The 12,200-nt window shown below is 31.8% G+C and overlaps 2 protein-coding genes and 1 non-coding gene across 3 annotated transcripts; 1 reads left to right on the top strand and 2 right to left on the bottom strand.

Moving 5' to 3' along the window:
* Nucleotides 1-278: 278 nt before the first annotated feature.
* Prp38 (pre-mRNA processing factor 38) lies at nucleotides 279-2,186 on the top strand. The gene is made up of 2 exons (XM_013313294.1): nucleotides 279-1,051; nucleotides 1,831-2,186. The coding sequence occupies exons 1-2, from the start codon at nucleotides 390-392 to the stop codon at nucleotides 2,105-2,107; spliced, it is 939 nt and encodes a 312-aa protein (XP_013168748.1). The 5' UTR covers nucleotides 279-389; the 3' UTR covers nucleotides 2,108-2,186.
* Nucleotides 2,187-4,217: 2,031 nt separating this feature from the next.
* Mon1 (vacuolar fusion protein MON1 homolog) lies at nucleotides 4,218-8,448 on the bottom strand. Its single transcript, XM_013313194.1, has 6 exons — nucleotides 8,089-8,448; nucleotides 7,748-7,905; nucleotides 7,006-7,206; nucleotides 6,181-6,600; nucleotides 5,196-5,670; nucleotides 4,218-4,841 (listed from the first exon to the last, which is right to left on the bottom strand). Exons 1-6 carry the CDS (start codon nucleotides 8,350-8,352, stop codon nucleotides 4,701-4,703), a joined length of 1,659 nt encoding a protein of 552 aa, XP_013168648.1. The 5' UTR covers nucleotides 8,353-8,448; the 3' UTR covers nucleotides 4,218-4,700.
* Nucleotides 8,449-9,333: 885 nt separating this feature from the next.
* Nucleotides 9,334-9,406, bottom strand: TRNAR-CCU (transfer RNA arginine (anticodon CCU)). The gene has a single exon. It is a non-coding gene; the product is annotated as a tRNA-Arg (tRNA).
* Between the last annotated feature and the right edge of the window lie 2,794 nt (nucleotides 9,407-12,200).

Here is a 12,200-nt window from a genome sequence, read left to right on the forward strand (position 1 = left end):
AAGCAATTTCAATTGCACATTTGAATAAAAGGTTCCTTAAAAAATGACATTTTCATTGATGGTTAAATAAAATAATAAAAGTACAAACTTTGGCATAAAAATGGTGGTTTCATCAAAAAAGAACATTGATTGTGCAAGATTTTTCGGCGATAATATTTATTTGACATGATGGTGGCAAAATATGTTTTATAGTTTAGTAGTTAAATATGATAATAACAATAACGCACAAACATTCAAACCGGCGTTTGTAACATCCCTGCTTAGCTGTTGAGTTTTTCAATTAAATAGTAGGTTATTTTACTAAATTCGTACTTCGAATATAGCAACACTACGTCGATTGTCAAATTAAAGTCAGTTGATTGACAAGTGGGGCTCATGCCGCCGCCAAAATGGCGAACCGGACAGTAAAAGATGCAAAATCAATTCGTGGAACAAACCCTCAATATCTTGTGGAAAAGATAATAAGGTCGCGCATATACGATTGTAAATATTGGAAGGAAGAATGTTTTGCGTTAACTGCGGAGTTACTTGTCGACAAGGCGATGGCACTACGATATATTGGTGGTGTGCACGGTGGCTTCATTTATCCAACTCCTTTTTTGTGTTTAGTTTTAAAAATGTTACAGATACAACCTGAAAAAGATATCGTAGTTGAATTTATTAAAAACGAAGAGTTTAAATATGTGCGTGCGTTAGGTGCATTCTATATGAGACTCACAGGAACCTCTGTTGATTGTTACAAGTATTTAGAGCCACTTTATAATGATAACAGAAAACTGAGGCGTCAAAATCGTCAGGGACAGTTCGAGATAGTTCATATGGATGAGTTTATCGATGAATTACTAAGAGAAGAACGGTTATGTGATGTTATTTTGCCGAGGATACAGAAAAGACATATACTGGAAGAGAATAACGAATTGGACCCTAAAGTATCTGCGCTGGATGATGATCTTGATGAAGATATGCCATCAGAGGATGAAAATATTGATACAGAAGCCAAAGAAAACAAAAGGGAGAAGGATAGACGGGATAAAGACAGGCGCAGAGACAGGTAAATGATGATCCTTGTTTTCTTCATACCTGTTCTTACTTTATGGTCTTAACTTAAAAAACTTATTCTAATATATTCTATGCATAACCATGTCACAAGGGTAATTTTATAAGTGTACTAGCTGTCGCCTGTGACTCTGTCCGCGCAGAATTATAAAAAGTTAATATATAGGCTATGTGTTCTTCCAGACTATGTTCTAAGTCTATGCAAAATTTCAATGAGATCTGTTTAGCCCTTCGGAAGATACCTTCAAATAAACATCCATCTATCTAAACATTCACATTTATAATATTAGAAAGATAAGTAGGAAGATAGATAAGTAGTACATCTAGGGAGGGGGCAGTTTCACAGATGATTCTCTGAGATGATGATTGATTTTTAGACCATATTCGTTAAAGTCCTTTGATGCAATTGGCGCGCTTTCATTACAAATTCAAGTGTCAGAATGATTAGTGAGGGGACATAAACGTCGACATTTTAGTAAGGCTAGTGTTGTGCCAGTACACCAGCACAGTGTTGGATTTTCTTCCTTACAATATTAAATTGGAAGTCTATGGTCTCTGTCTATTCCTCTGGGCTATGAGTGTGAGTTGTGTTGTTGAAAAATGAAAATGTGTATCAGATATAGTAGCTGCATTAGCATACTGGAATACCTTTTTATTTTGATGATTAGATTACTAAGAGCTTTTCATATTTTTTTAGTACATTAACATGCTAACAATATTCAAGTACAACATCTTCTATACCTTATAATGATTTATTTTTTTGTATCATTGCAGATCAAGGGATCGTGACAGAAGGGACAAAGATCGTAAACGTGAGCGATCAAGAAGCAGAGATCGCGATCGTAGACGGGAACGAGAAAAAGAGAGAGAAAGGGAGAAGGAGCGGGAAAAAGAAAGGGAAAAGGAGAGAGAACGAGAAAGGGAGAAGGAGAGAGAACGAGAAAGGGAAAAAGAGAGAGACCGTTTACGAGAGCGCGAAAGGGAGAGGGAAAAAGAAAGACGAGACAGAGATAGACACGAAGGAGATAGAAGACGAGGTGGTAGATATTAGTAATTTAGGGTATTAAATGATATGACACATGTATTTGTTTCATTGGAATTTAAGAATATTAGAAAAGAATGGCAATTAAAGATGCAGAATAGTATTTTAAATAATTTAATAAAAAAATATTTACTACAGTAATATCATTAATAATTTCAATGATTTTTTTATTATTGACGCATTACATAGCTTTAACACATTTTTAATTAAGTTATAAAAGCTACTGCCTTAAATCAGCGATGTTAATTGGTCATTAGGGGAGACCTTTAACATCCGTCAATATGGCAGTTAGTGACTTAATAAGTTGAAATTTAAATACAATAAAATCTCACTAATCCGGCACTTCACAAGATAGCACAGTATAATTCCAATAATCCGCCACCCTGACAATAATTTACAAACACAAGACATTAGATTTGAATAATAAAATTTACATTAATTCTTTCACTATAATCCAGTAATCTGAACATTCCAATAATCTGGCACCCTCCGGTTTTTAATAGTACCAGATTAGTGATATTGTATACATAAACTCATTATAGTAATATCCACTAGAGAATTCATGATGAATTAACTTTTAGACAAAGCAATAAGTATAATGCAATTACTCTAATATTTGACTATTTGCTGAGGCACATACAGTTGAACCATCAATAATACTTACAATGAAGGCTATGACTACATAAGTAGTTGAAAATTATTAATTTTTATAACATTACATTACTAAACTAAAATGGAATAATAATTTAATCAAATATTTACAATAAAATATGGTGTCAATGCAAAGAAGTCTTTCTATGAGAGCTCATACATTCTTCAAAAAAAATCTGTTATTCACCGAAAATGCAATACTTACTTGTAATGTTATAAATGTGAATGTGTAGATAAATGGATGGATGTTTGTTTGAAGGTATATCCAGAACAGCTGCAGGGATTTTGCTTAAATTTGATATAGACATAGAATACAATCCGGAAGAACACATAGGCTAATTATTTTTCTTTAAAATTCCGCGCGACGTAGTCGCGGGCGTTAGCTAGTAGTTTTTCAGATATTTTTTATAAAACCTGTAATTGATTCTATGTATGCAAAAGCATAATTCATTGATGTACTAGCTGTCGCCAACGATTCCGTCCGCACGGAATTAAAACTAAGCTATGTATTCTTCCAGATATTGTGCTATATCTATGCCAAATTTAAGCCATCCATTCATCTATTCAGGTGATACCTTTTAACAGACATCCATCCATATATGTTGAAACATTCCTGCTTATAATATTAGTAAGATGGAAATATTATTCCTGCAATACCATAGGCATAGAAATTGTAAACTTGCATTGACATCTAACAATATTTCTTCTCTATCTACCTAATTTATTTTAAACAAACTATATTAAAAATATAAATACATATTCATGATATCGATACTATTATAAAAATATACACAATTTTATTACAATTTGGTGTTAAATTACAGCTTTATGTATTAAAAACATTGCTAAGCTATTATATACATGACTAAACTACATTTTATAGTTCTCAAGTAACCCTGTTAATTAGCTATCTACATTCAACAAAGTTCAATTAACATAATTTGTAACAATTTTGATCGGTAGACTAAACTAAAAAAATGCATGAAAAATTATTATAAGAACACTAATCCAATCATAATGTAAAATATTGTCCACTTTGAGCAACAATGTTTTTATCATTTAAATTGTTCTTTTAACAACAACTTAAAAAAAAAACTGAGGCTTTATAAACATTATAAGTATTTTTTTTAAACAAAAGTACAAAATCAAACGGCAAAATACAATCAACATTAAAAATGTCATATTTATTTGATTTTTTTAAGTAACTTAGTAAATAACTCACAATATTAAATACTTTATAGGCAGCAATAAAAACAATAACATTTTCTCAATTTATAAAAACCAATATAATTTATCTATACTAGCTCATCTCTTCATTATGCAATAATTTAAATGACCTCCATTATTATTATTATTAACTTATGTTTTCTTTCAATTTACATAATTAAATCGAATTTATTATCTAAAACTTCAACAAAAGATTATCGAAAGAGATTCAAATATATATATATACTTTAAATATGATCTAATAAGGCTATATAGCCTTTTGTTAAAAGGCTACTAATTCATATATTATACTTTTGAATCAATGTTTATGAGTGATATACATATGAAATATATTAGAATTACTACAATACCTGTGTACTCAAACATGTTGGCGGCTCGGCACATTGCAAGAGTTGCTTCACAGAAGACAACTTTAAGCGTAGAGATGAGTAGGGCACTGCGCAGTGCACAACTGATGTTGAGGTTCCAAAACGATTAACATGGATAACATTTCCACAGCTTTTTTGTTCCATAAATATGATTTATAACACACCATGCACAACACTTTCAATGAGACTATAATTTTCACTTTTTAAACTAAGATTCACTGGGCAAGTCTGGCACTTAATGTGTTAAGCAAAATATATCACTTTTGCTACTACTACTTTTGTTCACTATTCTCAACACTAGAGTTACGTGTTATAGAGTTCTTTATCATGTCACCGAGGGTAACACTAAGCTTTTGCTAGAAGGTCGGTGCATTCATTATGAATATTCTATTCTCTTCTCTTTTAATCCATTGTAACAGATGATCTACTGCTTTCTTTGTCTGCTCTTTTTCAACTAAAGCATCAAAGGTGACGTAAAGTTCAAAGCCGTTAGTAATCTGTAAAGAGAATGATGAATAAATTTTTTATTTCTTTAGTTTAACTAATTTAAATGATATTTAAATAGATAAAGGTAAGGTAATAAGGTTTGCACTTCTTTATAGGTTATAATATGTTCTTAGAATAACTCGAAGTTCTTTTTTTTTCATTTGAAATTGTAATTTTAAAAATGTATCTATGGTATGGCTCAACAGAATTTGATTAAATTAGGCATACATGTAAAACATAGTCTGGACATTTGTCCAGAACTCAAAAGGTAGCCTATGTATTTACATAGGCTACCTTTTGAGTTTTTTTTTATACCACACTGACGGAAACCTGCAACAGCTAGTATGAAATGTAAATTTACTTACCCAAGCTAATATAGTGTTTTCACAGTTTGATCTAAATATAAACTTAGCAGGAACAGTAGCACAGTGTATTTGATTACAGAACTTCCTATAATTCTTCACATAATCTATATCTGATAGCTTTTCTATCTTCTTTACCGTAATATCACCACCTTCTTTGTGCATAATCCTATAATCTTGTAATCTATCCAAACTTATTGGATCTGAAGTAAAAAGTTGAGCTGTTGATTTACATTTGTACATGAAATGCCTTATTATAGGTATTCCGATGTGTTTCAAAGGATTTGTTGTTGGCAAGTCTTTACTTCTGTTTAACGCATCATTTATTGCTCCTATGCATTTCATTTTCTCCAGTTTCTCAGCGATGGTGTGTTTAGCCTGTGATAGAGGGTAAAATGCATCTCTTTGTACTGTAAGAAGTAGTAGACAAGCTTGACAGTCTTCAGAGATGTATGAAACATGACCATGTAGAAATCCTCTGGAAATGAAAATTAATTTAATTCATTTTTAAGATAAATCTTAATTAATTAATTACTGATATAAATGCAAATGTTTGGATGGATGGATAGATGGATGTTTTTTTTTATAACAGAAAGGGGCAAACGAGCAGCGGGAACTCCAAGGTGTTCAACGACGCCCATGGACATCAGCAATACCAGAGCAACCGCAGATGCGTTGCCGGCCTTTGAGGTGGTGATATAATAATATAATGTATCTCCAAAATGGCTAGATGTAACTCTCTTTTGGCATATATTATACATAATCTTACTAGCTATTGCCAACAACTCCATTCATTTGGAAAAAACCTAATTAGCCTCAGTGGCATATATATATAGTGGTTATAGCAACTGATACAAGATCAAAAATGCCTTAAACAATTTTAGTTGTTACAACTAAATATTGTCTTTGAATGTTATAATACCATGTTTTGACTATGTATAGTTTCAGGGTACATTTTGAGAGGTTATAAAATTTAAAACGTACTTACGTAGCATCAAACTTAGGTAAACAAACAGGTGTCCAACTTTCCGCCGTCTTAAATGATTCAGAACTCCTTACCAAATTGAATAGCAAATGTATGTCGGACGGATGTAGTGTGTACTTCTTCATTCTAACCAAAGTGATTAATTGATTCCCCGCTATGAGTATCGCGAATACCAAATCTCTTATTTTATTACAAGTTGATATTATCGCGTTTGTAATATTTTCTCTCGCTTTTTCTGGTAATGGAAGACATCTTACTGCGCCAAGTAAAAAAGCTGGGTCTTTCTCCATGAATATTAACAAATTATCTATCAATCTTTCAGCTCCTGCTAAAAGTCTTCTTAAATCATAATTCCTTCGTTGTTCAAATATTCTATTAAGTTGTGTTAATGTTAGCACTGATACTATTTGATTGAATGCATACCTGAAAAAATATGATAAAAGTATTTGAAATTTAAATAATGAATACCAAAGATTATAAATTCAAAAATTGGACTGCATGGCTTATCGGTATTGCCCTGCCTTTTTTTTACTATGGAGGGTCATCACAGTATCTACTATTCTGTCATATCTTCCATACTATATACTACCAAATAATCTTACTAATATTATAAAAGCGAATGTTTAGATAGATGGATGGATGTTTGTTTGAAGGTATCTCCGGAACAGCTCAACAGATCTTGATAAAATTTGACACAAATGTAGAACATAGTCTGGAAGAACACATCGGCATTAAGTTCATTTTAATGCCGCGCGGACACAGTCACGGGCACCAACTAGTCTTCATATACTTTATGTTAGCTTACTTTTAACTTATTAAATTACTTACGTCAATTGCATTACCAATTGTGTTTCACTCTCATTAGATTTGGAAACAGCGACCAGTATAAGTGGGCCTTTCACTAAGAACACTGCTTTACAGTCTTTAGTGCAGATAGATCTCAAGATATCTTGGTCATGGTCCTCTACCACGCTGACTAGAGCTTGTATTACTCCACACAAACCAGCTAATTTGTCTTCATTTCCATATCTGGAATTTTGAGATTTTTATTTTGAAATTAAAATTTAACAAAGGTTTACTCTGCCGAACCATTTGTACTAAAATACATTGTTATAGTCTTCATTTTCTTCAATCAAAAAAGATAAGCTGGATAGATTTTTTTCTATGGAAATATGTAATTTATTTTATTGAACACTGGTGGCTGAGGGGTCAAGCACTTGACTTGAATCTGTAGTTCCTGGGTTTGAGTCCCGGCATGTACCATTTTTTTTCGATTTCCGATTTACATGTGTACATTTATCCAATGTTCTTATGGTGAAGGAAAACATCATAATGCAACTTGCACATATCTGAGAAGAAAGTCAAACATATGTGTGAAGTCAACCAACTGGCACTTCGCCAGCATGGTTGACTATGGCCTTGTCACCCCATAAGTTAGGATAGGCCCCTCGGAAGGGGCGTATAGTGAGCTGATGATGATGATTTATTTTATTTCCATAGAGAGAATCTACCTTGAACTTAATCAAAGTTTGATTATGTAAGTAGCCTAGTAAAATAAAAAGATATAAACCTTGAATATATTGGTTTGCCTGCAGAGCTCAAAATAAAGACATGTTTTTCTTTATTCACAAGCTCCGGTGATTGTAAATATTCATCTTTGTCTGTATCAACATCATCTCCATTCTGTTCTGTTATGTTTGAACTGCTTGGGGAAGATGCCATGCCTTCCTGCAATTAATTAAAGTATTTTTGATGCTACTTTCTAACAATTATTTTTACTAGTTTATTACAAATAAAAATATTGGTATGTAAAAAGCCACTGCAGCTAGACATTATTACTTACCTAGCAATAAATTGCCATTTTATACATCTTGCAATTCGTAGATACAAAAGTAAAGGAGTAACACTTACTTTCAGATCATCACTTGATTTAGCTGTTTTCATGTCTTTTGAAGGTTCACCAATTTCGCTTTGTATTTCACTAATTGTACTACTCTTCGTAGTAAGTTTTGCGTGCCTCTGTTCAGGATCTGTGCTCATTTCTGTCTCGATTTCTTCAAAAGAATCAGTCGGGTTAAGAATACTTTCTGGGCAAGCGCCTGGTTCTAAATCATCGTCGATATTTTCCTGATGAGTAAGATGACTTGGTAAAGAATCTTTTGAGGTTGATGCCATTATGAAATGTTATGCGTTTGTCTATTTTATTCAATGAAATAATATAAATTAAAATCACTTCACTGCATTAACAGTTTCGAAAACGCCACAAACGTCAATTTGACAATAGTGTATAATGACACTGACAAATTGTTGACTTTTAGATTAAATAAAATTTTATGGTCTGGTTACTTGACCTTTAGGTACAATAATCTATTTTTGAATTTTAGGTTGAGTTTTGAGAGAATTTGATTTCTCGTCATAACATAAAATAATTTTCTAAAATCTGTTTTAAATCAGTAAACATAAAAAAACTAAACTTTTCATATTCGAGAACAAAAGCACATTTGGTTCAAGTGATGACACGAACGCCTAAGTAATTCTCTGGTATCTCACGATCAGAAGAACGATAGAATCGGGTCTTTATTTTACATAATGTGTATGTTTTATTAATAATCGCTATCTACACTTTATAATGCTATCTATAATAGTTTAATAACATGCATTTTCAGGTTATGTTTTAAAAATCATAGGCTTGATTCATGTAACATAAGTTTTTTGTTGGCTTATATGGAACTGAATTAGGTCAATTGCATTGTGCCACTACTTTATTAATCCGATTGTTCAGTAGACATTAAAATTTTTATCCTACGATCCATTTTATAGTTTTATGCAAAAGGTATTTGTTTCATAAGATTGTAAGTTATATTTTTGTTTCCCGCAAGCAGTTATTACTTCGGGATAAGAGTACTCTGTATCCCAAAAGAAATAATTTCGTTTTTAGTATAAGTTCATAGTATAAATCCTAATCCCATAGAAAAGCTGTTAATTTGAAGTCATGTTAAAACTTATACACTTTAAAATCTGGTTTTGAAAGAAATTAATAGCATTTTGAGGTGATATATATGTAAAATAACTCTTGAAAACCATTATCATATCATGTTTCACGATTTCCGCGATTGACAGATACAAAAAACAAAATATTTACTAAAAATGATCATTTACCCCTGATGGGACTCGAACCCACAATCCCCGGCTTAGGAGGCCGATGCCTTATCCATTAGGCCACAGGGGCTTGTGTGCGTAATTTTAAATTTCCTTTGAAGTAGCATTTACTTAATTAACAAAACTAATAAAGAACTCTATAACTTTATACATAATCAAGGTTATAAAAATATTTCCCGAAAGTTTACTTCGAGTCAATGAAAAGCGTTGTTACTAATAAAGTTTATATTACTACAAATTCGTGTTCAAATTGCTTCGCCTTGCAGATGTCTATTTTATTAGGCCATCCGTTTTGTACAGTATCTTTCTAAACAGTCGAAGAGACAAATCTGCGGACGTGATGCTTTTATGTTATTGCAGAGGAGGAATATGTGTGTTTAATATATAAGTTGAAACGACCATGAGTACACACCTTTACGAATACGTAAGAAACTAGTTGAAGGATGCAAAGTAATGATAAACTAAGTAAATAAAGTCCCCATTAACCAGAGGAATGGATAGAAATTATTGGATATCCATTTATAGATTTTTATTTATAACATTATAAGTTGTCCGCGTAAAAACTTGATAGGTAGCTTATGTGTTCTGCCAGATTATGCTCTACATCTATGGCATTTTCAGCGAGATTCGTTGAGCCTTTCCGAAGATACCTTTAAACATACATCCATCCATCTGTCTATCCATTAGTAATATTACTAACGTGCCACGGCAATTAGTAGTCCTTACTTTTTGTTTCACATTGTATTTTATACACTACAAGAGTAATAATAAATCTAATGCCATTTAATTAACAGCACGTGTGTTGTATTATATACAAATTATTTGTAAACAGTGTCAATTTATTCTATATAAAATAGCGATATTTAAATTCAAGTCGCCATAAAAATATTTATAGGGAATTTGAATTTCATATATTCAAATAAAGCGATTGGTAAAAGGTATTTTGAAATAGTTTATTCAGTCTGTAAGTTTTAAGATCTGTTAAATATAAATTAAGAACACTCTGTATATGTATGCGAGATGAAATTTGTCAACAGTAAATGGCGAATCCCAGTCGCTTGATATTTACTAAGCCTAATAAATACATTAATTACGAATCATATTTTAAATAATATATACTAAATTGCTCACAATTTATATGTTTATTTTTCCAGTTTTAAATATTCCTGAGCGCATACTATTTAGTATCATACTGTATAATATCAAGGGGATGGTTTCTGTAATTTAATATTACGTTGGCGTGATGTTTCTAACAACATTCGAGCTCACCGCAATACAGTTTATCCGAAACGACCACTTCTTATTTAAACAAACGGGACGATGGGGAATAAATGCATCCCAAATGTGTTTCCTGGGAATAAATTAATTCGATTCCATATTTGAATATTTTGTTTATGAACTATACAGCGTGGTTAGAAATTATTACATTTTTTTTTACCAACATAATATTATAAATAGTAATAGTGTTGTTACGACATAGAAAATTTACTTATTTTTTTTAGAGTTAGTTTTATTAATTGTTATTCGAAACCAGTGTTGCTAGTATAATAAATGGTTGTCGTAATAAAAATGTATGTTCGATGAATTCTTTTGTTTTATGCATTATTATTTTATTCGTGAATAATTTTGCATAAACTATTATTCAAGACAAAAGCTTGAAAAAGTTAGCAACGCTGTTAAACAACCGCAAGCTCTCGAATTACTTTGAAGTGAAAGAGGTAATTGATTTGCTGGAAAGGCATTTGAAAATGAAATTTGATATTTTAAACAGAAAATGTTTCCGATATTTTTATCGAGTAGCGGTGGGTCAGAGGTAGGAGCACTAGACTTGTAATTTGCAGGTCTTGGATTCGAATTCCGCTATGTACCAATGTGTTTTTCGATTTCCGATTAACATATTTATCCGACAATCTTACGGTGAAGGAAAACATCGTGATGCAACCTGTACATATAAAAAAAAATGGCAACGCGGCTCGCCAGGCGCCACTTTCCGTCTCCTTAATGGATAGTCGCTGCCTACCCCTATAGGTTACACTTGTTTTAACTTGTGCAATGGGTTAGTGGAGATTTTTTATAAGAAACCTACACTTGGGGGCTTCCTCAAGGACTACTTAAAGACTCTGAGTATGGCAGGAAGATATCTAAATGTGGGTTTAGCAAATTTTAAACTCGATCTTAAACAAATTAAGAAAAGAAAAATAATGTTTTTATAAAACATCATAAAGTTTTATAAAAACATCCCTTTTTAATAAAATTTACCTTCATCATTAAACCCCAACAATTAGTTAGAGCGTAGAAGTTGAAAGTTTTTTAGATTTATTTTGTTAACCGGTAACCGATCTGTTTTCTCTGAAGTTGTATAAAATATAAAATAAAAATGCTTTCTCCAAAAACATCTTTCAGTTTTCTTGAATATTAAAGAGATGCTACTGCCATTTTTTTCAAGTTTCTCGCAAGGAAACGTTTATTTTAGCGAAGTAAATTTAATGAGATGTGCAATATTTTTCTTTTAACTTGTAGTTAAAGTCAGGTAAAAGACTTGAAAAATTAATGCATGCCTCTTAATGCATTCTATATAAGCTTTATTGTTATTTCAAGATAAATTCAAAAACTACTAAACTAATATGAAAAATTCTTTTATTGTTAAAAAGCTAGGTTACTCTTTGATAGAAATATTATCAGCTAGATCTTTGGTTGCTATTTATGAAGACAAGGATGGTAAGCTTAGATGACTGTCTACTCAAGGTAATCTTACTAATATTATAAATGCGAATGTTTAGATGGATGGATGGATGTTTGTTCCAAGGTATCTCCGAAACGGCTACATGAATCTCGTTGACATTTGGCATAGATGTAGAACATAG

The sequence above is a fragment of the Papilio xuthus genome, unplaced genomic scaffold, assembly GCF_000836235.2.
Source record: "Papilio xuthus unplaced genomic scaffold, Pxut_1.1 DF827570.1, whole genome shotgun sequence".
NCBI lineage: Eukaryota > Metazoa > Arthropoda > Insecta > Lepidoptera > Papilionidae > Papilio > Papilio xuthus.